The 26,722-nt window shown below is 39.3% G+C and overlaps 1 protein-coding gene across 1 annotated transcript in view; it reads left to right on the forward strand.

The window, feature by feature from the left end:
- Positions 1 to 26,722, forward strand: part of LOC150084030 (O-acyltransferase like protein-like) — a 74,977-nt gene that overhangs the window by 17,714 nt on the left and 30,541 nt on the right. The window contains exons 4-11 of the mRNA XM_090375867.1: positions 364 to 457; positions 4,912 to 4,997; positions 7,765 to 7,929; positions 9,440 to 9,533; positions 12,732 to 12,824; positions 16,103 to 16,268; positions 17,690 to 17,769; positions 20,088 to 20,210. Coding sequence (XP_090231993.1) covers positions 364 to 457; positions 4,912 to 4,997; positions 7,765 to 7,929; positions 9,440 to 9,533; positions 12,732 to 12,824; positions 16,103 to 16,268; positions 17,690 to 17,769; positions 20,088 to 20,210 — 901 coding nt within the window. The remainder of the gene's footprint in view (positions 1 to 363; positions 458 to 4,911; positions 4,998 to 7,764; positions 7,930 to 9,439; positions 9,534 to 12,731; positions 12,825 to 16,102; positions 16,269 to 17,689; positions 17,770 to 20,087; positions 20,211 to 26,722) is intronic.

Here is a 26,722-nt window from a genome sequence, read left to right on the forward strand (position 1 = left end):
AAGTCTTAATCGTTAATATATCCAGTCCTGAAGAATTACTGACACGCACAAATTCAGTTTGCAGGTAGATTGAAATTCGAAGAGATACACAAGTATTTAATTTTAATTCTTCAGAAGGATTCAAAGTGTCTTTGAGGAGAAATGATTCGTTCACCTTTCGGACACTAGTTTCTAATCCCGTTAAGCCAACCAGCAGACCGTACGTTGCACCAAATTTACAAAATATGACTCCTTATATCCTCAATTGCCTCAATGTATATTTTAAAAACACAATTTATTTATAAAGTGAATTTATGTATTTATATTTATATCCTCTATGTTACTTTATTGTCAGTCTTAATAGGAATTTTAATTTCTGAACAGCCATCAAGCTTCTCAATGAATCCTTGAATGTATCGGTACCTCACTGCCTCGTAGATGAACCAGTCAAAGTAGAAATTGTACATATCATCTTCCTGTAAGTGAAACTCACTCTCTGTTAATAGTTTGTGATATCAATTATATTCTCAAAAGTGTCTGGACAACCCTCAGATTTCGGACATATGACCTATATCCGCCATCCACGTATCGGAGATTGGTGCCCTTCGTGCCAGAAATAAGCAGATCACCGAAATCCAAAAGATGATTGATTGATTGATTGATTATTGTAGGGTTTTAGGCTCATCAGATACTTAGGCATTAATGAGCCGTATATAATGTGTTTGTAAATTTCGTGTGTTCTGTGGTCAATTTGCTGTTGGAGCGAAAAACCCGAGTTTCTCGAAGAAAAAACCACTTCCTGGCTTGAGACCGATTAACCATAAAAACTTCCCTCCTCATTGAGGAGATTCAAACTCATCCAGACATTGTCGGGAGGATGCCGACTCCACCCAGAACCATACGCACGATGATCCAAAAAAATAACTGGAAGCACTAACCTTAGTGACTTGTTTGAAGACATGCGCGTGCAAATGGTTCACGAGTCTGTCCAAATTGCCGACCTTAACTCATTGAACACCTTTCGGTTAAAGTGAAATGACGCCTTTGAAGAAGGCAGTAAGCCAGCAATTAGCAACTGAATTTAAATGGAGTACTGGAAGAGGAACATTGGATCCAAAACACCGGCTTTCTGTTAACAATGTCTTCGCGGATACAGCCACCATCTTCACCACACTGGATATAAAATACACAAGTTCGAATCTTGACAATGACGAGAGGAATTTTTGTGTAATTTATGTCAGTACACGATGTGGCTTAGAGTATATTTTCATGGTAATCAAAGATTCCAGTCCGATGCATAAATGTAACGGGCCAAAAAAGCAGCTGTCCCTTCTGAAAGTTGCTATTCGGACGATACGCTCGTCAGAAGCATCTTCTAAGCATTCTACAAATCGAATAGGTTGTAACACTTGAAAGCAATGCAAGAAGCCTAATCCCTTGATAGGATCTCATTCACAGGTACCAGACTCTACAAATGATGGCTAATTGTACTTAAAGATTCTATTCTATTCCAGCATCGGAACATAAACGCCAGGTTTCGTTGAGCCATCTTTGGTGATGATGCAACCAACTTCTTCGAGAATCCGGAAATTCTATCGCTAAACCTTCCTGCTTATCGGATCAAGGTTTTACTGTGGTTTTTCAACCTGGGCTACTGTAAATCTTCGGAGCTTGCAATGGTTAGCTGTTTGTGTGTGTGCGTTTATCCACGCGCCCACACCCATCTCAATTTCGTGGATAATAAGAACACGTGAGTCTGTGTTTAAAGACCCAAAACAACACCATCTCGGAAGAACAGCATCCTAAATAGGTGTAAGCATGGTTTTGTGAGGGAAAATCTTCCATGACAAATTTCGTTAATTACTATAACGGTATTACAAAGCAGTTGAACGCAACAAACAATCCCTCGTGGGTAGCACAGTTGGTAGGATGGAAATGACCTGAGTTCGAGTCTTGTCAATGACGGGATGAATGTTTATGGGAATTTCACTACGTGGGTGAGTTAGCTGGTGTCAGGCGAGGGGTTTTTCGCCCGGAAACTCGGATTTTTCCAGAAAATCTACCTTAGAACACACGCAATTTACGGAAAATATACACAAAGAAACATGGTCTTAGTTCATTTGGATTTTAGTAAGGCTTTTGTTCCGGTTCCTCATAAGAAGTTATTATATAAATTAGAGCGGATCGAAATAACACGGGAGATCCATCGCTGGATTTGGGTGGATGAAGGATAGGAGATAGAGGATAGACATAATTGTTAATATATCCCAAAGAGAAGATGAACTCTTCAATATGTAAATCCCCCAAAGAATTAAGTAATTTCGCTAAAATTACGGAGTCATTCAAATGTGAAAAAACCCAAAGTTTCGTTATTGGCAAATGAATGCCAATAAATAGTCCCAAAGGTAGACTGCACCGGCTGTTCGATTGCAACCATCTGAAGCCAGAATGGGGAAAACGTGTGACCTTTTAGAATAAAACTCATCGTTGGTTCAGAACTGACATGAGTTGCGTTTCAAGAGAGAAAAGACATAACTGGTTTCTTAAAAGCAGCCATCTCAATGGTGTTTAATGTCTAGGAAGAGGTGTTATTCCAAATTTGAAAGGCATAAATGTGGAAGAAAAACTATACCTCAAAGCCACTTTCGAATAGGAAACAGAACGGAGGAAACCAGAAAAATCCGGTTGCAGGGATGCGGAGAATGTCGTGATAGGACAGTGGCAGAAAGTCTTGAGGTCTGAGAAATCACTATATACTTTGTTTTGCACTGAAAGACACACACTCCACGCACTGATGGGAAAACATTCCACACACTCCACGCACTGATGAGCAGACACTCCACACACTCTCTGCCTACCTGATGGTAGGCAGAAATTGGACATGCTTTGTTGGCACGAACTGGATCAGTTGATACCGGTGGGAAGTCGTATATCATCTAGGGTGTATCTGAATTCTATATGATTTACTGCACCCTGCAACGTTGCAGTTTTATGATGAAGACGATGACCACTTTATGGATAACAGTGCAACAGCGCATCATCAAGAATGGTTCGGATAATTTGACACCATCATTCCACCATCTTTCCTGGACCCCACTTTCACCTGATCTAAATCCTATTGAGAATGTGTGTGATATACTGGACAAAGCTGTTTGTGAACGAAGTCCTCTTCCTCAAACTTTGTTGTAGTTGCGCGATATTTTGTTGGAAGGATTGTTACAATTAACACTTGATAGAATCCATGCCGTGCTACTTGTTGTTATTCAAAAAAAGCTGCCCGCTTCTTACTGAATAAAGGTTCATATTTTTTTGGCCAGTGTATGTATCAATAACAAAGATTAATTCAAATTGACAATGACTCTGCTTCATTGATTTTACATGGAAAGTTACACTTCGATCATTTGGAAATTTCCAAAACTAGATCATGAAACAAGAATTGTCTCTCTTGACCCTAGAAGGGGAATTTCGACTATCTTCATTCCAGAATACTATGTACCATCAAAAAAATTCAGTGACTAAACTAAAATTTGGGAAACGATGAAGCTTAACGGCGATTATGATGGATCACCTACGAAGTAATCTCCTTAACACTGTGTACAGCAATTCCAACGCTTCTGCAACTTCAGAAAGGAGTCCTGATTGGCTTCTTTTGCAACTCTAATACTGTAGTTTCAGTTTCGCATTTTAAATAATTTCCTTAAACCTCGCAAAGATGGCCGACCACAGTAATTGAATGATTTGATTCGCAAGAAAATCTTAAATGGAGAGTGCCACGTGTACATGGGCAATACCATGAATGCTTTCCCCAGTTTGAAAACTTCATCCCTAGTTGAACATGCGGGCGAGAGAGCCATAATGAACAGTGTCCAGTGAATCAAAAAACACATTTTATTGATATTGATCCAAAAGAATTTGGACTCTATCGGTGTGAGAACTGGGCCTTTGTTTCCTGGTCATAACTGTGCACTCACATTCATTACCATTAATGATGGAAGAAAGGAAGCGTGGATTTGACGAAGATCCTGACACTGAAGAACTCCCTGCTCTCTGTGACCATCGTCGAGAATGCCAGGCATAAACTAAAATAAAATGCATCATATTCTCAAATCTTGTGATAGAATCGATTGATATGTTCCATTAAAAAAATTGACTACCTACTTCGCAAATGATGAAACGTCGATCAATCTGGTTCAGAGGACGAATGTGAACCATGAAATTATTGGTTTTTTAGACTGAAGCGTGGCCATATTGGAAGAATAAACTGCCCTCTTTTCAATTTGAGAACCACTGAAAATCCTTTGGAGGATACATGGAACTTTTCAAGGTATACAATTATTAGTGTAATAATCTGGAACGTTTATAGTCCAGTGTAGTGTGTGTGTGTGTGTCTTGATACCTGATTACCAATAACCAGATTATTATTGTGTTGAATCTTGAAAGTTACGAGGGCTGTTCCGAAAGTAGTTGGATATATGGCTCTTATTTAAAAAAAAAGCTAATATTTAAACTACAATTTCTGATGATTACATTACCTCAAAATAATCTCCGACTTTCTATAAACCTCGAAGCTATACACCCACTAGTTAAAATGCTTAAGCGTTCGAAGATCGTGGTATCTCAAAAGATTTTGGCCTCCATGCTGTGGCCTGAATTCAATTCGCCAGATTATTTCCATCTGGTCGTATCAAGAAACATGAAGCAAATGAGTATAGCATTCTTTGTTTCAAAGAATGGTCCACCTTGAGATCTTTAAGCCTCAAATGCAACATATGAAGGCTTGGGTTTCCTCCTTTTCTAGATCATTTGTATTTGCCCAAATGTTGCTGTTTATTAGTTATTACTCAATTTTTCAAACCATTGCATGCCTAGAATTTTGATAGATGGTTTAATCTGAATTAAACAATAATAGTAATTGATTATTCCATTTCGTAGATCTGTAGTGGGCATTCTCATTGTCTTGGCTATGGTAGGAACTGTGGTTGATCTACGTAAGAACAAGAAGGGTTCAGGAGATCAAGGTGAGTTTATTTCTTTCATATTGTTTATTTGGATAAAAAACTGATGGCCACCACCCATTTTTAATTGTTATACTTAAAGAAAAATAAAAGTCATTACATTAGATTATGAACACTGAGATGGCAGGCATCTGTCTAATATTATCGCGTGTGCCAAGTAGCATCCATTAAGCGTCATGGCTTCATTTCTGTATTGAACCTTTCAAGGAATCCAATTATTTGACATTCATTTACAAAATATTAGAGGATCGTCCTGCATAAAAAGTAGGATCACCAACATCCATAATTATTTATTACCCTATCATGGATATTGGTGATGATAATAAACTAGAAAGTCCTGGTCCTCCTTTGAAACTGGAGGTCTGGGCTTCGCAACAGTCAATGTAAAATTACACAAATTGAGGGTTCATATGATGTGAGATGTGCGCAGAAAAGCTCTATGAAAAGCTCTAGAAAAGCTCTAAGATGTACAACCTGAAGAGTGCCCAAATCAGTTCTCCAGTAAACGAGGAGGAACTCAGATCTGCGAAGCATTCTACATGGAGTATTCTACTGGAGTAGGACACTATCACAGAAGGCACTGATCTTGGATCCCACCCAAAAAATACAGCTGCGCTGCTGCCAGTAATGCGAAGGATGAATGAAGACTGGAAACAAGTCATCTGGTCCGAGCAGCTCTCGATTTACTCTTTTTATCATCGATGTAAGAGTGCACATCTGGAAGAAACCATATTAAGCAATGAAACTATTCAGTTGTGTACCAACAATAGAGGCTGTTGAAGGAGTTGTAACGGTGTGGAGCAAGCTTTCATTGTGCACCAATCGTTCTCTAATGCCACTGGAGTGCACTGTGAATGCAATATTGTTGAGATCAGAAACTCATAGCAGCCTTGGACAGCGGTATTTTTGAGATTGTGTTGGAACCATCCACAGAGCCAAAAATTTTGAAGAATAGTTTGAGGTACATGAGATACACTTCAAGTATCTTCACCACTGGATGTCATCCCATTGAGTGTCTGTTGAATGAACTAGAAAGACGTGTTCGTCAGCACCTTCCTCCTCCCATGTCACTCGAAGAATTTGATGGACAGTTTTGTTGTATGATTTGTCTAATACTTCTCGTGTCACTTTTCATCAAGTTTCTGAATCCATGTCAATTAATGTCGGTGTAGCGATCGTAACCACTATTAGCTGATGGCCCCAATAAAGTGGCCAAGCAGTGTACAACAACCATTCTGAAAGAGATGATAGGGTGTTTCACATGATCATTGAGTATGAGTTAAGTATTATTATTAACATTGCAATGGGTAAATTATACGAATATGCTGAATTTTTCAGTATCTGCCAAACAAAAGTTCAACTTTTCTACCATTCATACCTTACCCGTTGCTAAAATGTCCAACTTTACCAAACTCCCCGCTTTGACCACTGTGGCATGCAATTCATTCCAATCATCTACTGTACACTCGGCGCCTCCGTAGCCAGGTGGGAAGAAGCAGCAGTGTGTAACGCACGCTTCTTGATTAGACCGGGGTTCGATCCCGTCACCACCAAATACGGGGATGCGGAAAGATCAGGGAATGATCACCGCATATTCCCGGAGCAATATGGCCTTAGTTGCTAATGCTCCTAAAAACCAAATAACAAACAAACAAACAACAAACTGTACACTTCTAGAATGTAGACTTCATGAATCCAGCCTTTTTGTTTCTATCCAAAAGTTTGTTTTTGTGCTCCCTGGTTTATTGTCTGGTTCATACATTGCCTACTATCATTCTGGACAGAATTTGCAGATATAAGAAATTCTCCCTTCTTGCGATATTTTTCCATGATGATCTTGTATTTCTGGAACAAGTGATCGATTCGACAATTTTTTAAATAATTTGTACCTATATGTTTATGCTTTAAGACTTTTGGTATAAAAGCTGAGAGCTGGTTAGTCACATCAAATTTTATACCTAAGAGACATGCTATGGTTCTGGTCCTTATTTCAGAATGTATATGGTTTCCCTTACTGCTCAATCACCCAGTAAGATTATCTCCTGTGCAACCTGAGAATTCTGCACTGAAATCTCCAGTCCCGTGCTGGAAATTGGGGTGCGTTGCTATGATATCAAATAATTGGGTATCTGTCGATTCCCCCAGTTCGATTTTCCTCTAGGCATCAACTCAAGGTTCTCAGAAACTCGTCGCCTTACAATACGCAGAATTATAATCAAAGATAGTTGCATAACCAAAATCCACCACACATAAAGGAATCACTTTTAGCGAGGGTGAGGTGATACGCCATAGTCGTCAGGCCCTAGAATGCACTTCCGTTCCTCAAATGTCCAAATTCTGCACACAGCACCACTGTAAATGTGTCTGGCCACTGATTATTGATAAAACCTATTTCAACAAATTGCACTGATAAACCTCCTGAGTTATTCTTCTGCAGATTTAAGAGAGATCTGGTGTGGCAATACTTCTGGCCATTCCCTGTCTTCTTAAGTATCTGAATCATGATCCACACAGTAGTCTCTGTGAAGCTCAGAGCGTCCGAATTCCATCAAAAAGTAATTTCCACGATGTGACGCTCAATACGTTCTCACATTCGAACTCACTTTACTCTGCACCACTTGATCTTCTCTCAGACAATTTATACATATTCTGCACTCTAACGTTTTGCACATTCTTAGCTCATCAATATTTTACATTTCTTGTGAAGATCAACTTCTCTTTTTGCGCAATTATGATTCTTACACTAAATATTTTCTTTCTTTATTTTTAGGTAACTTTGGTCTAATTTTATCAACCTTCTCCATCTTCAAAAATGTGGATAAATTAGTGAGCGAGCCCACGGAAAAATACTGTTTCCTACACGGAATGAGGTTCATCAGCATATGCTCGATAATATATGTACACACAGGTGTACTTTTTAGAGTGGACAATACAAGTAAGTCATTTGGTCTTAAATTGTATGTGCAGTATTATTTTTGTCCCCTGGTTATGATTTTTATTCGGCTCATCACGATTAAGATTGGATTTTTCAAATTTTAATAAAATATTGATTTGCATTTAACCGCACAGATGGAACTGACGTCCCAAGAGAGTAGCAAGAACCATGACTTTATCCGTATTTCATTATTTGTACAGGTACATTGAGTTATTAAAGGCTCCCAGATAATAATGGGCCAATCCATGACTCAGGAGTGTCTGAATAGTTTCAGGAATTCCCGCGTTATAACCTCATGTGCCAAAACATCATGATCCCCTACCTAATGGCGTGTTGAGAAACCTTTCGCCGTGATAACCGCTTGAACCCTGTGTGGCATTCAGGACCAAGTGGACAGAAGGACATCCTGGATTACAGCAAGAGAGTTAAGCACTGGCGTGGACTGGAGAATGCTGAGTTCTGCTTCATGCACAAATGTTCCATGGTTTTAATATCTGGGGAATTTGGCAACCAGGAAAGCACACGAAATGCATGGGCATGATCCTCGAATTATTCCTGCAGAAAGCTGGATTTGTAACATGGGGTGTTGTATTGTTGATAGAGTCCAGAGCTATCTGGACTCTACCAACAAGTAGATCAGATCAGATCTCTTATCACTATACATGCTGCGCCGGAAGCTGACGTCTTCCATAGGTGCTGTGGGATGGGTACGATCGTGGGGACAGGGAGTGGTTATAATATTTTGGCTTATGAGTTTATTTTAAGTATTTTATCTCCTTGAGTGCATCAGGAGTTCGTGAGTTTTATTTCTAGTATTCCTCTCAATAACTGGTCATCCGCAGCCACAGAGTCATCACATGAAGTGGTTGTTGTTAAAACACCGAAGTAACTGATGCTCCAATTAGTGAAACTAGAAGGCTGAATCATGATAAAGATGGTATGGTGAATTTAGATTTCATTTGCACTGAAGGATGACTGGTGGCAAACGGCAACTGGAAATTGTTGTAAAATGGTAATAGACTGTTATCTGGATTTTCACAGGGATTTTAATAAGGAAGATTCAGTGGGTTTGGAGTTTGACGAAGGACAGCATACAGAAGGAAGTTATAACAAATATTCCTCAGAGTGGGCTGGACTGGAAGTGGGAACTTTCCTGGACAGTGTTAGAACTTCTCTTGGGAGTATACAGGGGGATACAGCAGGACATAATGTTTTATCTAAGAATAATCACAATTTTGCAAAGAATGAATTCATTATTGCTTTTCATAAGGCGATGAGAAACTCCACTTGAAACGTTGTATCAGGTCTGCGAGCCGCATCTACAGAAAGATAAAAGAACTTGTCAGGGAGGTATTTTAACAGATTCGGAATAAGCTCTTCTTTCCTTGCATCATTATGCCATTTTAATACTAATAATATTAATTAGTTACTATTTAATTAAGTAATTAGAATTTGTAAACATTTTCAATCCTGATTTGTTATGTAGTAAATTTTTTTTTTTCTTTGATAGAAAACTCATTGCTATTGAACAAATGGTTTAATGACATCTCCAAGTACAGTCTGTTTAATGGATACATTTTCGTAGACACCTTCTTCATTATCACGTAAGTAAAGGCTTTATTAAAACACTTTTGTGTTTACCATCGATCAATGTTTAATTTTCCAGTTCTTTAATATACATATTTCTGATAATGTCCTCACCACCTTTCAGAAAGATTTCTGGAGCACTTCCAATTTTATTGAAAATCTAACCAATAGCAATCCGTCAAATTATTATTTCTTTGTACGTCTATCCGTCCTGGTGGAATGACTCGACTCTCGGTGGATGAAATTTTATATTTTGCTATTCAAGAGAGAAATATCGAGCGCAAATGTCATTAAAATTGCAACCAACAAAACTCTGAGTGAGCCCAAAACCAACCATGTGCTCGGGTCTCCCAGAAACGACTCTACGTTCCTGGAAGAGTAGCATGGATTGGTTGATTATGTGCCTATTATTCATTATGACTGTCCATCCATATTGTAAGGTGGTGTTACGATATTGAAAATCTTGTAAAATTAACATTTTTCTTGTCGATTAATGCGAAAACATACTCTTATGTGGAGCTTGTCAATGATAAATACGAATTTTTCCATCAGGGTCTAAGAGGAAAGGGTGAACAGAAGAGCAACGAGATTAGTAAGGGTAAGAAAAGGGTTCCTACCAGGAAAGATTTCGGTTATGCAAATTGCAGTGTTCGGAAACCAGGCACCTCTACGAAAATCTCTTTCGGGTGTTTCAAGGGTTTGAATAAGGAGTATTAGCTCAACTGATGAAGTCCTTAGTCATTCTCAGACAATATGCAAAAGAGCATACATTTAATTGACGAAGGCTGGCACAAGGATAGATGTGCGGAAATTTGCATTCTTGTAGGGGTTAGCTGATTGTTAGAATCAGCTTCAATTTGGTGTTGTGGGAGTGGATAGTCTGAATAAATTTAAAGAAGGATTAAACATATTAGAGGGGATGGACATGTGATTTGGGAGGTATCTTCTTTTTTTGATTGATGATGTCTTCTTGCTTGCTTCCTTGAATGATTTTTGAATACTAATACTAAATACCAATCACAAAATTCTGAAGGGCAGAAGTAAACACACCTTGACATGGCTGAATACCTCATCTGCCATCAGACCTCAGATGATCATAGCTTTCAGTTGCAACAAGCCTTAACCAAATGAGGAGATGCTTCCATGACACGTAGAGAAATGCTTCCCATTCATTTTGAAGGAAGAGCTGTAGTCTCATACTCTTTGTTAACACAAATTTAATATGGTGCAAGGCATGCCAAACCTACTGTGAATCAATGGTTACACGATGGAGCGACAATCGTGTAACAGGTTAGCAGGATCCGATGGATGGGTTTTGAGCATGGAAATCACCTAGAGATTGCTTTGCCACCTAAGTGTGGGGGATTTTTCTATTATTATGGAAAATCTTACTGGTCATCAATGGAACCATGAAATGGTACCATAGATTTAAACACGAAAAAATTAACAAAAGACGTAGAAAACGTGAACTCGTGCAGCTTGCGATGAAGTGGAACGCAATTTGATAAGGTGGTGTACCATAGAATAATGAAGTGAGGACGCTGCAAGAAACTTCGAGGAGGTGTAATTCGGACAAGTACATGGGGCACTTATAGGGGTTATATAGGAATTACCAAAAAGGTCACATTACAGAAGTCGATACAAGATGGTCACATGACGTCCATGTGGCGAATAACCCCCTCCAATGGCTAAAGCGGTCTGACAATCTATGTTCCATTAAAAGCTGCTATTACGCTTCAGTGTCAAGAAATTCCTTTCTTCTACCAGCGTAGACCTTAGCTCACCAAGTGATCGAGGAGTTGGCTATCTGCGTGCAATGTGACGCCCAAGGGAGTGTCACACATATTTGATCGGATTTAATACTGGCGATCGTGCTGGACACAGCAGACATTGGATATTTTCAGTTTCAAGATATTCCTCCACTAATTGAACTACTGTACAGTGGCTTTATCGTTCATGAAAAGAAAAGCTGGGCCAAATGCACAACATAAAAATTGCACATAGGGTTCGATGATCTGCTCTTGGTGCCTCTGTGCAGTTAGGGTACCAAGAGCAGATCTCTGATGTTGGAAGGATAGTACCACATACCTCGTTGTCCCCAGATGAAATAATGTCTAGAATCTGTTTGTAGGATAACATCGGATTCATCAGAGAATAGAAATGTACCTTATTTGTCAAGGTTCCAAGTCGCATATTCATGGCACCGGTTTCGAGGATCTCTGTGGTGAGTTAGGGTTAATGGGATACAAACCACTCGCTTCCTTGCATAGAGTGCAAGAAAGTATTCTATTGAGCCTTCTTAACACAGATTCGAAATGTTTTCACCCGTGGCCGCTGCAACATCAAGAGACAGTTGATGACAGCACATCGTAGGGTTCCATCTTGCAGTTAGAGCCAGATAGTCGCCTGTTGTGGTTGACGTAGCTCTTAGGTGAATTTGGTCAGCTGTGCTTGTAATGGTTCCCGTCTCTTGTGCGACTTCGTAAAATGAAGGATCGATTTCTATTGGATAATCGCGAATTTGCAGGCCACAATGCCTATTACATCAAATATTCATCTTCGGTGACATTGTTCACAATAAAATATTCATGAAAACCATTTTGTGCTGTTAACTTTTTTCAGCAGTTTATTTGAACAATTGTGTGTCCAACATTGTGGCAATTATCTGCGTGGGTTGCACAGTGGTATCGTCCTGTCCTCCCCATCTGGTGGAAAAAGCCCGGGTACGACGTGAGGAAGTTTAATGTGCTAGTTTCACTCCTTGGCTGAGTTAGCCGGTCTCACGCTTTTATAGAAAGGTTTTTCTCCCGGAAAAACTGGCTTTTTTTTTTTTTTCGTCCAGCAAAGCAGGCAAATTGACAAGAGAACACAACAATTTACAGACAAAATACACATGGGTAGTCGATAGTTCCTTTCCAAGTGAACCTAATTTAATTGCTGAGTTTAGTTTTCCCTTAGGTGGCCTTCCATCTTCCAACACAACAATGTTCGATTTGTGTAATGCAGATGTTGAGAAGTTTTCTGATCAGTTGGTGATAAATGACGAATTCTGGGTGTATCAGTATAATGTGGAGACTTGTCAAACCACTTTTTCATACCTTCTCGTACATGTTTTTTCGTACCTATATGTGTTTCATAACTGTTTGTAGGGCAGTGTATGCGTGATATGAATGCAGTTTAAACTTTCTGTTAACATAATTTTTTTTTTATTTCAGTGGTTTTCTCACGACAAGGAGCACCCTCCAGTATATGACATCTAGGAATGGTCGACTAAACATTTTTATGTTTGTTGTCAGGCGTTATCTGAGGTAAGAACTTTTCTTGAATTATTCATGGCACATTTGAACAAAATGGGACATCTGTGGGCGATCATTTAAAGTAATTAAATTTCATGAACTGGTCTTCACGTCTCACTTGTGGGTTAAGGGGAAGGAAAGGAGTTGTGTCGAAACCGGATCCTCTGCTTGTACCTTCATAATAATGCGGATTGTTAATCCTCCCCCATGGCCTGAAACACTGGTGTGATAGAGATGAACACAGGTGCAAACCAATAAAGGAAAAGCTGTGTAAATAGGGTGCATGAAATTATATAATATACACTACCCCCTAAAAGTTTGGAATCACGTTCATTTTCTTAATTTTCAATTTTTTTTTATTAAAATAGGACCAACTTGTTTAGCGGTTTTTATGAAAATATAATCAAGAAATTTCTAGCATATTCGACAATCGGATCGATACCAGAAAGGTGTAAAAGATTCCTGAATGTGGTAGAACTGCTGAGTGTATAGAAAATCTCCGAAATTTGCAGAACGTTGTAGATTATTGTAGTGTTTTGCAATACTGTAATATAAATTGAGGGGTAAGGGTTGTAAATTCTAAAATCGAATACCCATCATTCGGAAAGAGTTTTTCGTGAAAAACATGTCAAGAAATAAGGAACTGAGTATTGGAAAAAAGAAGTGCTATTATAATTCTGCGTTAAGAAATTTATTCCATGAGAATTATCTAAAAAAACTAGGTGGTTCATTGAAAGCAGTGGAAAATACCATTGACGATTCAAGGGGACTGAAGGACAAACTACGATCAGATAGTTTGTCCGTTCCTCATTCACTCTAAAACTTTGTCTTCAACAGGCAGGACTTGATGTTGGTGTAGTGGCCCGAAAACCCTTATTAAAACTGGAAAATCGAAAGATATGGTTGGATTGTGCCAGGAGCCGTCAACATTAGATAATTAAAAGAGTGGAAAAACGCACTGTGGACGTATGAATTCAAATTTGAAGTTTCAAGCGTGTAGTTAATGTAAGACGATCAACTGAAGAAATATGGTGTCACATTTTTCAATGCGTACAATAAAGTACTGCGGTCGTTCCATCATGATTTCAGGTTGCTTCTGTTTCTCTAGAATGGGTAACATCGTCAGAATTGAAGGAATTCTAAGGGGGGGAAAAGCTATAAAACGAAGTACAGCTCTAAGTTGTGCAGGAACCTTTTAGAAACTAATCCATAAAATGGGATATCTATTGGAAATTACGATTTAGCCCAACCGCCTGTCTTAAACCCAATACAGATTTTATGGAATCACGGCCTCCGTAGCCAAGCGGCCAGGAGCGGGAGTGTAGTAGCACACGCTGTTTGAGTAGACCGGGGTTGCTGAAGCCCATGACTGATAAATATGGTCGATCTGCCAACCCGCACTGGAGCAGCGTGGCAGATTATGGTCAAATTCCCTCAGCATCAACTGTTGAGGAGGCTTTCATCCTGCAATGGGTTGATACTGGCTGCCCTCATCCTTCCAAAATTTATGGGGAACCTTGCAGATCGCTTGGAATAATAAACCGCTTGGATGAAAGAGATCCCGCCCTCATAGAGGGCGGGATCTCTTTATTATTGGTAGGACAGTTCGTCGATATTTGTGTTTGGCATTGTCCTGGCGTGCAGAGATACAGGGAAGCAGCCTCCCTGGTGATCGTGGCTTCCCAATAGCAAGGGGCCACAAACAACTAAAGACAACAACAACATAAAAACTGCGCAAACATTGCAGTACACTCATTTCTGGCCATTTTTGCAGAGTGGGGTCGGGTTTGGAACTCTTAAACCATCGATACCAGATAGGTTGGATCATCGATTTTCCTTCGGGTGTAAGAATACATTTAAGTTATTTTTTTAAATTCATTTGATTAATAGAAAGTGTCAGCATCGAAGGTTTCTAAAAGTAATTATTGAGGTAATTCCCCTCATCACTCGTTAATTGATTTAGAATGTAAAACACATTGAGCATTGGTGCTCTTATATTTAATAAAATATGTATAACGTATACGGTAATTAGTACATATACGTAATTTACAAATTAACTTAACCTTATTACATTTACAATCAACGCAAAATGTACAATAATTTTATTTTTTGTAGAGGAGCACATATTCTAAATTAGATTATACTATATTGTACTAGTAGGATTTCATTAATCGTTGATCTCTTTGGTAGCACAGTTGGTGTTATCACCATCCTCCCTACACCGCGTGGAAAAGTTTGAATCTCGTCAAAATACTTTGGTCAAGTATGGGCCCTCATCTGGAAAAAGACATCCAGCTTCTTGAAAGGGTTCAAAGACAGGCAACTCGAACGGTGAGATCGGCAGAAGGAGAAAGAAAGACTCCGATTATGTGGGCTACAGAGCTTGGCTATTAGGCATCTCAGAGGTATCTGATGAGGTTTACGAGTATAAGGCTCTGAGAGCGACTAGTAAGGAATTAAAGTGAAATTATCACTGTTCTTAACAATTTTCGGAGATGAGAAAAAACCCCTGTTGCCGTCAGAGTCAGACAACACTGTTCTGGACAATTCCAGAACTAGTGGTCATAAATTAAAATTACAGGGCTTCAGGGTTAGATGAGATTGGAGGAAGTTTCCTTTTAGCCAGCGAGTCGTTGATAGCTGGAACAGGCTGCCCTCGCAAGTAGTTGAGGCTGAGAGTTTGAATAAATTCAAAGGTCTACTGGATACGTACCAGTGTGAGGAGTAGATATAATTTGTGTGTTCTTAACCACTTAATTAAGTTGTTTTGTTTTCGTTTTTTTGCCTGTGCAGCAAAAGCCGGTGGCTTCCTTGCATTATGGCGAATACTATTACTAATACTAATGACCCATGGAATTTTTATGTCTTTTTCACAATGTGGCCGAGTTAGTCGGTCTCAGGCAAGTTGTTTTTTTTTTTTTAATTCGAGAAAGTTGGGTTGTTCATTCATGATGATGACAACGTGCCTAAAACCCTATAACGATAAACATTTTCTTTATTCTTTTGCTATGATACGAACTATCGATATAACCACAGTTTTCTGTTCCTCCATTAATCCTCCAGTGGACAGTAGTTGATCCAGGGTCCTGTAACCTTAGGCTCTGCAGCAACTTCTGTCACTGTGAACCAGTAATACCGCCTTGCCTGGATTGAACAACTGTGTCATGACAATCGGTAATTACGAAACAAAATCCATAAAAGAAGTCTTCCACGGATGTTTAATATTCGTATAATAAAAATTCTTGTAATTTTGAATTTATAATGTATTGAAATAGATTTCTACCCATCAGGCTGACTCCAGCATTGATGTTCACAACTGGAATGATGTTCTTCGTTCCGTGGGTGTCAAGCGGACCGTTTTGGCATAAAGTGGTAGACCAAGATTTGCAGGCCTGTTACAGGAACTGGTGGACGAACTTTCTGTATTATAGCAACTGGCTCAGGGTGGCCGATATCGTAAGTTAAAATTTCAAAAACACTCTTTCTGTCAGCTGTCGTAAACGGAGATACGCACTATGTGAAACGTAATGAGACAAGAATTCTAAAAAAACACAAATGTTCGTAAAAAAAGACATTTTCATGAAAATCAGTCAAAATAACCCCATGGGACTCTACAGTATCATGGCAGTTCTTTGCAAGACAGTTTGATGTATGCAACAATTTAGTGAATGTCATTTTGGTTCTTGTTGTGGTTGGGTTTTAAGAACATTAGTGACTAAGGCCATATTGCTCAGATATGACATCTGTAAATTGCTTGTGTTCTGTGGTCGTTTTTCTTTTTGGTGGAAGAAAAACCCAAGTATCCGGAAAAAAAAAAAACATGCTACTTTCACCTGAGACCAACTAACTCAGCCATGTTATGAGAAAAGGCCCATAAAAATTCACTCATCGACGGGACTCGAACTCAGGTCCTTTTCCACCCGGTGTGGTCCCCCACACCAGGTGGAAAAGGACGGTGATTCTACCAAATGTACTACCCACGTGGGTACCACCAGCTGTCTTTCACCGAAATGTCGCATACAGCGAATTGTCATCCATCAACCTGTACAACGAATTGTCTTGCAATGAATTGATGTGGACCTGGACTGTTGTTACAAATCTAATGTTAGTGTTTAAAGCATTATTGAAAGTTGTCTAAAGTTATCTTGGGATGGGTGAAAAAAGTGTCCCTTTATCTTCATTTTTAATTAGGAAAGAGAAAGAAGTTAGTGGGTTCCGAATCTACCAAATGAGTTGATCTCATTAATCACATTTAGCGAAACAAATGTTTAAAAAATTAACGCGGAATGTGCAGGTATATTGTAACCCAACAAAATCCACATATTCTTTTCGTGAAAATCTAGTCTGCTCTATTGAAATCTTTGCAACTACCATTGCATCACTTCTAAATTAGACTGTTGCAAAGAATTCGATTGTTAGTCGAATCTTATCCAGTCTTATCCTGCCTTAATTGTTCAAAGATTAGTTTCCGAAGGAGGAGTCATTGAGATCAACCCCTTCCCCAGTCATTAAGCTCCACCTGATTATCTCGTAATCGAAGATAAAAATCTGGCAAAAACGATATCAGATCATCCAAAAGCATGTCATTGTCCACAAGGAGATAACTCTGGATGAATTTTGAGAATATTTAAATGATTTAAAGATAAATATAACAAGTACATAGGGTCCCAGGAGGACTATTGTGAATGTTTTTCATGAAAAACTCTTTTTTTTTTCAGAATTTGTTGTATTTAGCTTTTAAAAACCAGTTATTTTAATTGCATGCCTAATGTAGGCAGAAACACGTTGTGTCTTTCTTATGCATTTCACTGATATCATTCAATAAGAATCCAAAGAAAAACAGATGCGTTAATTCTCCGTTTCGTTTTTCATTCTAGTGCATGATTCACACTTGGTACCTAAGTGCAGATTTCCAGCTCCACATTCTCGCCCTGGTGGTTCTGATCCCTCTCTACAGGTAAGATAAAGGAGTAGATAAGAATCTCCCCAACTGTGGAATAATAAATTACAAGAAGGATATGTATTAATTCATTTTTAATTAATTCTTCTGTTAAATCATGTAACCATAAACAAACTGATGTACCTCTAATGTTCCTAAAAGATTTTCACAGTTTCATATTCTGGGTAATGCGAAAGTTTATTCCTATGTCTTTTCGTTTATATGTTCTGCTGGATAAAATCCCTAACTTAACTTGGACGTGGTTTGAAAAAAAGCTGCTGTCCAGTCCGAAGACATTACAATAATGCATTCATCAAGCAATTCTAGTTTACAAATAAGATCCAAGATCCAAACAGGTCGTTATCAGTCAGTCCAGTAATGTATTTTGATCGAAATACTAGTTATTGTTTCTCTAGGGATTTAGGTGTATCAGCAGAAAAGACTACATTGCGCTGTACAGTACATAATGTATGTAAATTGCGTGTGTTTTGTAGTCGAGCTGTCATTTTCTGGACAAACATTCCTGCAGAAAAACCATCAACCCATGCATAACTCGAATATCAATCGAGCAGAATGCGGAATAGCATCTGAATTTTCAGTCTGCTCTATTGAATTCGGATGATATTTGATGATATAAGACGAAATTTGTCCTATTACAGTTGCCGAAGGTCTAGCATATCAGTGACTTCTATATCTACATGAAGTGGCCATATCCCTTGGTCTGTGTTGAATCCCGAAACTACAAGGTTATGGGGAATCAGTATATTATGATCCATAATTGCATGTGGTCTTCTGTTGGCTTTCTAGAGGAAAAACCGGAGTTTTGGGGAGAAACAACCATGCTACCTTTGCTGAAACAGACTAACTCATCCACGTTTTCAAATATGCTCGTAAAAGTAACACGCGCCATTAACAGAATTCCAACTGGAGCTTTTTGACCCGATCAGAAAGTGTGACCACATTAATTTGCACCAGTATCCCACATGAGCCAAATTTTGAATATAGCGATTTGCTCATTGTATTTATGAGGAAAATACAGTGAGTGATCACTGAATTATGACCATCACTATGAAAACTGAATACGACCGCTTGACCACGTGAGGTACGAGAGTGCGGAGTTAGTCGACTTATGTAACATAGATAAGGTGTCAGTGGTTCAGTAGGTAGTAAAATCCCTCCTTTTACCCATCCGAGCGTGATGGGTAAAAGGAGGGATTTATTGGACTTTGATAAAGAACATATTTTGGGTGCTCGACGAGCTGGTGCCTCGATTTCCCAAACGGGTGAACTGGTCAGGTGTTCAAGAGTCGCCGTTGTTAAAGTGTACCAGGACTGCGTCAAAATGGTCAAACAACGACCCGACGGCAAAACTGAAAAAAGTCAGCGAAAGGTTGATGATAGAGGTGAGCGTAGGGTCCGACGACTTGTACAGGCAGAACAGGCCCAGAACTGTTGAAGAGTTGACTATCCAATACAACATGGGCCAATCTGGAACAATATGTGGCATGATCAAGCGTCGCACGCTCGCACGTATGGGCTATGCCAGCAGACTACCCCCTACGGTATCCTCTCCTACCCAAGGCTCATCGGCGTAAAAGTCCAAAGAGCATGCAAGTTGGATGTTAGAAGACTGGAAGAAGGTCTTCAGGTCGGATGACTCACGTTATTTACTCTACACCGTGGATGGCATTGTACGGATTTGGCGTTAACAACATGAGGCTCTTCATTCATCATGCATGGCATCAAAAGGGCAGACCAGTGGAAGCGGTAGTATGGTGTGTGGCATGTTTCACTGGCAGGAACTTGGACACCTGTTGCATGTGGAACAACGTATCACTGGTCTCCGCTATCGTCAACTGCTTGCTGACTGTATACACCCCGTTATGCAACACTCTTTCCGAAATGGCGATGGTGTCTTCGAAGATGATAGTCCGCCGAGCTATCTGGTAGTTCTTGTGCAGGAATGGTTTGAGGAACACGGTTCTGACTTCCAGAATATTGATTGACCTGCGAACTCCCCAGATATCAATCCCATAGAGCACTTGTGAACACTATGGGAAGACATATCAGGCGTGTGGATACACTAATCACCTCCATACCTGCATTGCTGGCGCATTCCTCCCGAACGCTTCCAACATCTTGTTGAATCAATGCCACGACGCATAGCTGCTGTACTGAGGGCAAAAGGAGGACCTACGAAGTATTAGGTAGGTGGTCATAATTCAGTGATCACCCAGTGTATATTACACTGTTAATTTCGCTTAATTTTGTAAAGCAGTGTATTTTTTCAAATAATTTGTAAAAGTGAATAATAATAAGCAAAAATTACCTTTTAGGAAACCCTTGGTGGGAATTATAATTGCACTTCTCCTCAGTTTGGGTGGATGCGTAGCCACCGCAGTAATTTCTTACTTGAATAAATATCCACCGATCCCAATGGTTTCAATTCCTAGCACTGCGTGAGTATGCTTTGTTTCATAAATCATGAATTGTTTTCATACTAATTTATATTTAAAGAATGTGCACTGGATGTCATCATTAATGTTATATATATAGTTTAACGCTTCTATTCATAGAAAGTACACCATTAAATTTTCAAAGAATTTGTAGGACATTATATTAGAACTTTTTATTAATTTTATTAGAACTTTTCGATTGATGACATTAGAAATGTCATCAATCGAAGTTATTCTTATCATACAAGATTGTTGTTGTTGTTGGGTTTTAGGACCATCAGTGACTAAGACCATACTGCTCCGTGTATATTGTCTGTAATTTGCATGTGTTCTTTGGTCAATTTTCTGTTTTGCTGGAGGAAAAACCGAAGTTTCCAGGAGGAAAACAAGGCCACCCTCGCCTGAGACCGACTAACTTTGCCACGTCGTGAAAAAGGCCCATAAAAATTCCTCACGTCATCGAGGGGACTCGAACTGCGGAGTTTTAAACCTGGTGGAAAAGATCGGATAAGTAGCTTAAAAAAATTGATAGCTTAAATAGATTCAAGGCAGAACTTGACAAACATTTGGAGCGAGTGGATGGGTGGAAAAAGTTTTTTTTTTGTTTTTGGCTAATGATATCTAAGCTTGCTTTCTTGCATCATGTGCCTTTGCTAATGCTAATGGTGTGGGGAGGACGGCGAGTCTTCAACTAAGGCTTACAATACCGGGATCCCGGGATCTCGAATACCGGGATACTGGTCCTTTTTTTACGGTATTGACTGCACTCTTTGCTCTCTTCTTTATTGCACCTAATTGTCGTCAAAATTTATTGAGAAAAACGTTTGTTTTTGGAATACCGGTATTAAGATTTTGACCGGTATTGTAAGCCCAACTTCCAGCTCTAGCTTATAAATGGCCATGAGTGTGAGTGGCATTGTTTGTGTAAATTGTGTGTGTCGTGTACCGATGTTGTGCTGTCAACATTGCAAACTCGTTTAGGGAAGAAAGCCTAACCATCCCATGAATGTCCACATTGCATGATCCTCCTCTGGGGAAGAAAGCATAACCATCCCAAAAGACGCGAAACTCTACACCCAAAAGAGACAGGAAAAATTCTGGAGGCTCAAAGCTGTGGGTGCGGGGATTTTCTATTTTATTTCTTTTATTTATTTATTTATTTTCACACTGTTTCACCCTTGAACCTCAATATGGCAGTTTTTAAAATATTTAGAAATAAAAAACTCGATCCTCCCTTCCCCCTAGGTCCCACTATGGCATCTAACTGATCTTTTATTCAGAGGACTCTCAGGTAATGAGGATATTCTTATTTTCCCCTATCCAGGATATATTTTAATGATTTCCTCTTGTGCCCTCTCTTAGTCTCCTTCAACTCGGCGTTTCAAAATTAATTTTGCAGTTAGTCTTCATTAACACTAAACCCTTTTCATTTCATCACACATATATCGTGAAAGCTTTCTCCCCTATCGACCTTCAACATTTCTCTTTTGCTCTCCCTTTCCTTTTCTACTCTGCCTATCGAGACTCTCCAGCTCCTGTAGTTTTTCATAAGCGATCTTCTTTAGAATCGGCGTCGGATTGAATCCTTCAGTTTAATCCTTCACTATAATGATCATCATTATCGAATAAACTTTCCTCCGTCTGTATAGGAATCAGGAACCCTGTGGATAGCATCCTTGTCCTAATGAGACTCCATGCAATGTGTCGTTTCCCACTTCTCAAGTTCATTAGTCAAGTTCAATCGTTGGCTTGTATCCTCTTCACAGTCGGCACGACTTCTCCAAAACTTTCATCAGTACCTTTCCAAAGTTGTCTTCTACCTCCACAAACTTACATCCTAACTCCCCTCGATTTTCTTCCGACTCTCACATGTTATCTTCCAAATTTCCAAGAATTCACACTGTTGATTCAGTTCCTCAAAAAAGATTGTGATTTGTTTTCGCAAAGATAAAGTTTGACAAGCATTTGTCCTTGGGACAACCAGTGCACGTTTGAATAATATGGCACTGAATAATTCATCATCAAGCTAAAGTATGTTGCGAAATTGGCAATGTCGTGACGTATTTGCTCGAATGTAGTTTGCAATACCTACAACTTTATTTAAGGTGTCACTTAAAACAGTAGATTTGGCACAGACTCTGCTGACGAAGAATACAGTGAATAAAAATCAAAGTACCTGGATCTGGCAATTATTTCTGTAGTAACTCAACAAATCCTTCATGGTTTCCTCTCATGGAAGGTGTGCCATCTGTGCTTACACTTACTAAATTACATTAACACAGCTTCACTTGACGGCATTTTTCTTTGAAGATGGTGAAGATGTTAATTCCACGTGTCCTAGCACTAAGGGTACCCAAAGCCAGTAACTCCTCGTGACAATGAAAATCCGCAGTAATAACACTAATAAAAAATGACACCTGCGCTGAGTCAGTAATGTCAGTGGATTCATCAAAGGCGATCGAATAATAAATGTCTTCGCTTTGGCATATCGCATGAAGCTGTTCTGTTATATTACGGGCTAATTCATGTTGCCGATCAGTTATGGTCCTCTTTGAAAGAAGTTGTTGTTTGTACTTCTTAACTTTAGCTGAATCTAAGCATCCCAGAACTTCCACAATCCATTGTTTTATGATTTCCACATCGCTAAATGGCTTAACTCTTCTTTCAGATATATATGCTACTATATGTCGCTTCAGTGATGCCAGTCCCTTGTCCTGGTGCAATTTTGAATACTTGTTGCTGCTGCTACTTTCCATCTTTAATTTTCTTAAGTGCAGACTTTCGGAGTTCTCCTTCTAGTTTAGCATATTTGTAGTCCTTATGAGTCGCATAGTGCTGATATGCATTGTATTTCTTCACTGTTGCTAATATGGCATCGCTGAGCAAAGACATTTATCTTTCACTGCAATAACATATAATACTGAAATTCCCATTCTTCATTGAATACTCACTTTTCTTCTTTTAATGCTCTTTTCTTAATTCTTGACATAATCGGGTTACCAATAAAAATTAAACATGAAATACACAGATTGCTGAAGATTCAATTTTAAAGGAAACAAGCACTGGAAACTGAAGGCACTGGGGAGAAGGACCACAATGTCAACTGATACTGATAGCAGTGAGCGAGATGAGTCATCGCTGATAAGAAAGGCAACGTTGCCAAATGAAGTTCACTTTCAAGTGGTTATCGTGCACAGTGGCGGACAAAAAACAACTTCATCAACTGTGAATTTTTCAAATAATGTGTTGCGCTGCATTCTGGGTTGTAGAAATGTTCGGAATGCATTTGTTAGACGGGATATATCTCTGTAAATGGAATACAATAAAAAGGTTCCATCTGATACACCTAATTGCCATAAATATCTTCCCAAAGGGTGAAATGCGTAATTAATCGAAATATGAGAAATCATGACAACCAAACATACATTTTATTGAATTTACTTGTACAAACTGAAATGACAAGTTAACGTAATAGTATTATGTACTATAAATCAGCAAAATAAGTCCTCAATATTTTGTTGTTCCTCCTCGAGTTGCAATTACAGCCTTCAAACGATCTGGCATAGAGTTGTGGATATACAGTTGCCCAATTTCGTGGTACAACACCATTGCAATGCTCTCCTGCAGCTAAATCTTACTTGTTGGCTTCTTCTGAGCAATTTTAGATGACATTATATTCCAGCAGTTTTCAATATGGTTCAAATCTGCACTGTTGCCGGGCCAGTCCAACACTGTTGTAATATCTCAGTAATGGCAGCATTTCTGCCATTACTGAGGTATTACGTTTCTGCGCCTTAAGGGAGAAACACGAGGGGAAAGATTGTTGTAAGTATGTTTTAAGCTTTGTGAGACACTAAGACAAACTCATTATTAAATTTAAATATCATAAAACCTACCAATTTTGCTGTGTGGCAAGGTGCTGAGTCCTGTTGAAAAATGCAGTTTTGGACGTCTCTGTGGTGATCCCTAATAACGGGTTTCAGGTACTCCTCTAAGATAGCAGTGTAGGTTTCTGCACTCACCGTTCGTTAATAAACTTAATTCGCCCGCCCCACCCCTTTCCTTGTTATGCATCCCAAGACCATCTGACCGGCGGGGAACTTTACAGTTATGCAGTCAGGATGCTATGCTTCCGATTTTCGTCTTCTGACACATCGCTTCCATCCGAGCCATTCGGATTGAATTTGAATTCGTCAGAAAAGATGACGGTGTTCCATTGCTCTTTTGTCCATGAAACATGCGTATTAGCCCAAGCAAGTCGCTTCTTTTTCATCATTTATTGGGTCAACAAAGGCTTCTTCTTGGGCCGGCATACCACATTCCGAAAGCTGTCTTTGAATACTTCATGCATTTGTGTCAACACCATCTCAAAACCCAGCTTTAGATCAGGAGCACCAGTATGGCGATTACGAAGGCACAGCCATTTCAGATCTTATCACATCATTGGTTTCACGCTTTAATTTCAGCACCCGGGATACTGTTGACTGGTGCCGGCAGCCTATTTTATCAGCGATAGCCTGCGTAGAAATCCCTTCCTGGGACAGAGCAACAGATACAATTTTTTTCTTGTTGTCAACTAAACATATGGAGCCATGTTTACACCTCTGCAAAACAGAATACTAATGAGCGTGTATACCCTTCCAACGCCGTATTTACAGAAATGGTTGATGCAATACCTTGCAATTACTGTCTGATGCAATAGAAGCGTTAACTGACGCAATACCTTTGCTTTGCGAGAAACAAAATGACTGTCATCAAACAATATCTTATACGTTTCACTACATTTCTTACTTTTTTTTAAGATGATGCAGTTCTTTTCAGTGAATTAGAATAAATGCTTTATTTTCTATTTACTTTAATATAATTCATTATTATTTTCCTTGACTAGAAAAAGTAATGTTTACATTTTCTTTAACATATTACAGTTCTTTCTTAATTAAGAACCATCACAGTAACTCCAGAAGTTAATCTTCTGGCTACTTGGCCATTCGTTAATTGGCTTGTTAACCTTGAACCTTTCCTGTACCGACAGACTTGTTTCCTCTACAGCATTTTACAGCACTCCACTTCAAACGTAAATCTGACGGATTTTCTAGGTAAACAAGTTATTTGTTTAGTTGTTTACAAAAAAAAAATGTATTTGTTTACAAAAAACAATATCTGATATCTGACAAGGACAGAAAAGAAAAGCCAAGTGGAAATGAGCTCAAAACAACATGGAAAGACCATTAAATAATAATTCTTTATTCATAGAAATGCAGGGCACGATTCCCACTACAGGCAACCAGAGGAATCTTACAATTAACATTCAATACATAAAAAACTACGTGAGTACGCAGCAAATACACAAAGTATTTAGACAGTGCAATATACACAGCTGATATTGGACAAATAGATTTTACAGTTATTATATACAAGCTGCAGTGTATTGTGACAGTCTGGAAACTTCCACTGGGACTTCACTAGTTCTGCTGACAATTGCAGGAATGATGACTGCACTTCACTATGGATTTGCGCTTTTCTCTTCTGTAGGCAGAATCTCTGGACCACACATCGAAATCAATGTTTGCAGAGTTCAGCACGCCGATAATGCGTTCGGAAAGTGCTGCTTAAAGGTCAAGAGCTACTGCAGGTTAGAACAAAGCACTGGACGGCTTCTGAGGACTCTACCAGGGATTTTCCAGATATTAACGAAGTCGAGAGCAGCGGAGCACAGATTAAGCGCCATTGTGTATCTAAGATTTAAGCAGAGCTGTGATTTTGATGTTGTAGAGGGTAGGCGAGCACAATTGTTGGCCAACTTTAGGACCCAGAATTCCAGACCCCAGAGCGTCTTCAGACTGGATATAGGAGTAGCCCACCAAACTTCAATACCATAACTGATGACAGAACTAAAATAGAAGAGAAGAAATTTTCTGACTGTTTCCTCGTTGTGCGCTCTAGAGAGATCAAGTTTCAAACCCCAGAAAGCCCGTAATGCTGTTGAACGCAGGTGCTGGATTTGTTCCTTATACGTTAGGTTTTCGTCCATTACAACTCCTAAGAATTTTACGGAATGAGTGGCGACGAGAACATGCCCCGTAATGGAGGGCTGCAGAGAGGCTGCTGGATTGAGATCTCTTGTGCTCCAAGTGAGAAGATGATATATTTGGATTTTCCAGGGTTTATTTTAAACCCAAAATAGGGAGCGTATCACAGAAAGAGGAGAGATATTTGTTGACGATGACAGAATTCGATAATTCCTCTGCCTGATGTGGTTTTTTCCTCCCCTATTTTCCGGGGAAGGAGGGAGGGAGGGAGGGAGGCGAGTATTTGCTCTTCTCTCCTCCTTGCCTCCCCATATTTTCACTCTAGAGGGGCATGGGCATGCCCCACTTACAATGGAGGTCACCTTCCTATCCGACACTCCAGTCTTCACCCTCCCTCCCAACGCTTTCTGGTGAGGTGTTAGCCGGGCTTGAAAGGTAACAAACATTATCGTCGGCGCAAGCCATGAACGCAGGTATTTCATTCAT

The sequence above is a fragment of the Mastigoproctus giganteus genome, chromosome 6, assembly GCF_048544385.1.
Source record: "Mastigoproctus giganteus isolate SK-2022 chromosome 6, ASM4854438v1, whole genome shotgun sequence".
NCBI classification, from domain to species: domain Eukaryota; kingdom Metazoa; phylum Arthropoda; class Arachnida; order Uropygi; family Thelyphonidae; genus Mastigoproctus; species Mastigoproctus giganteus.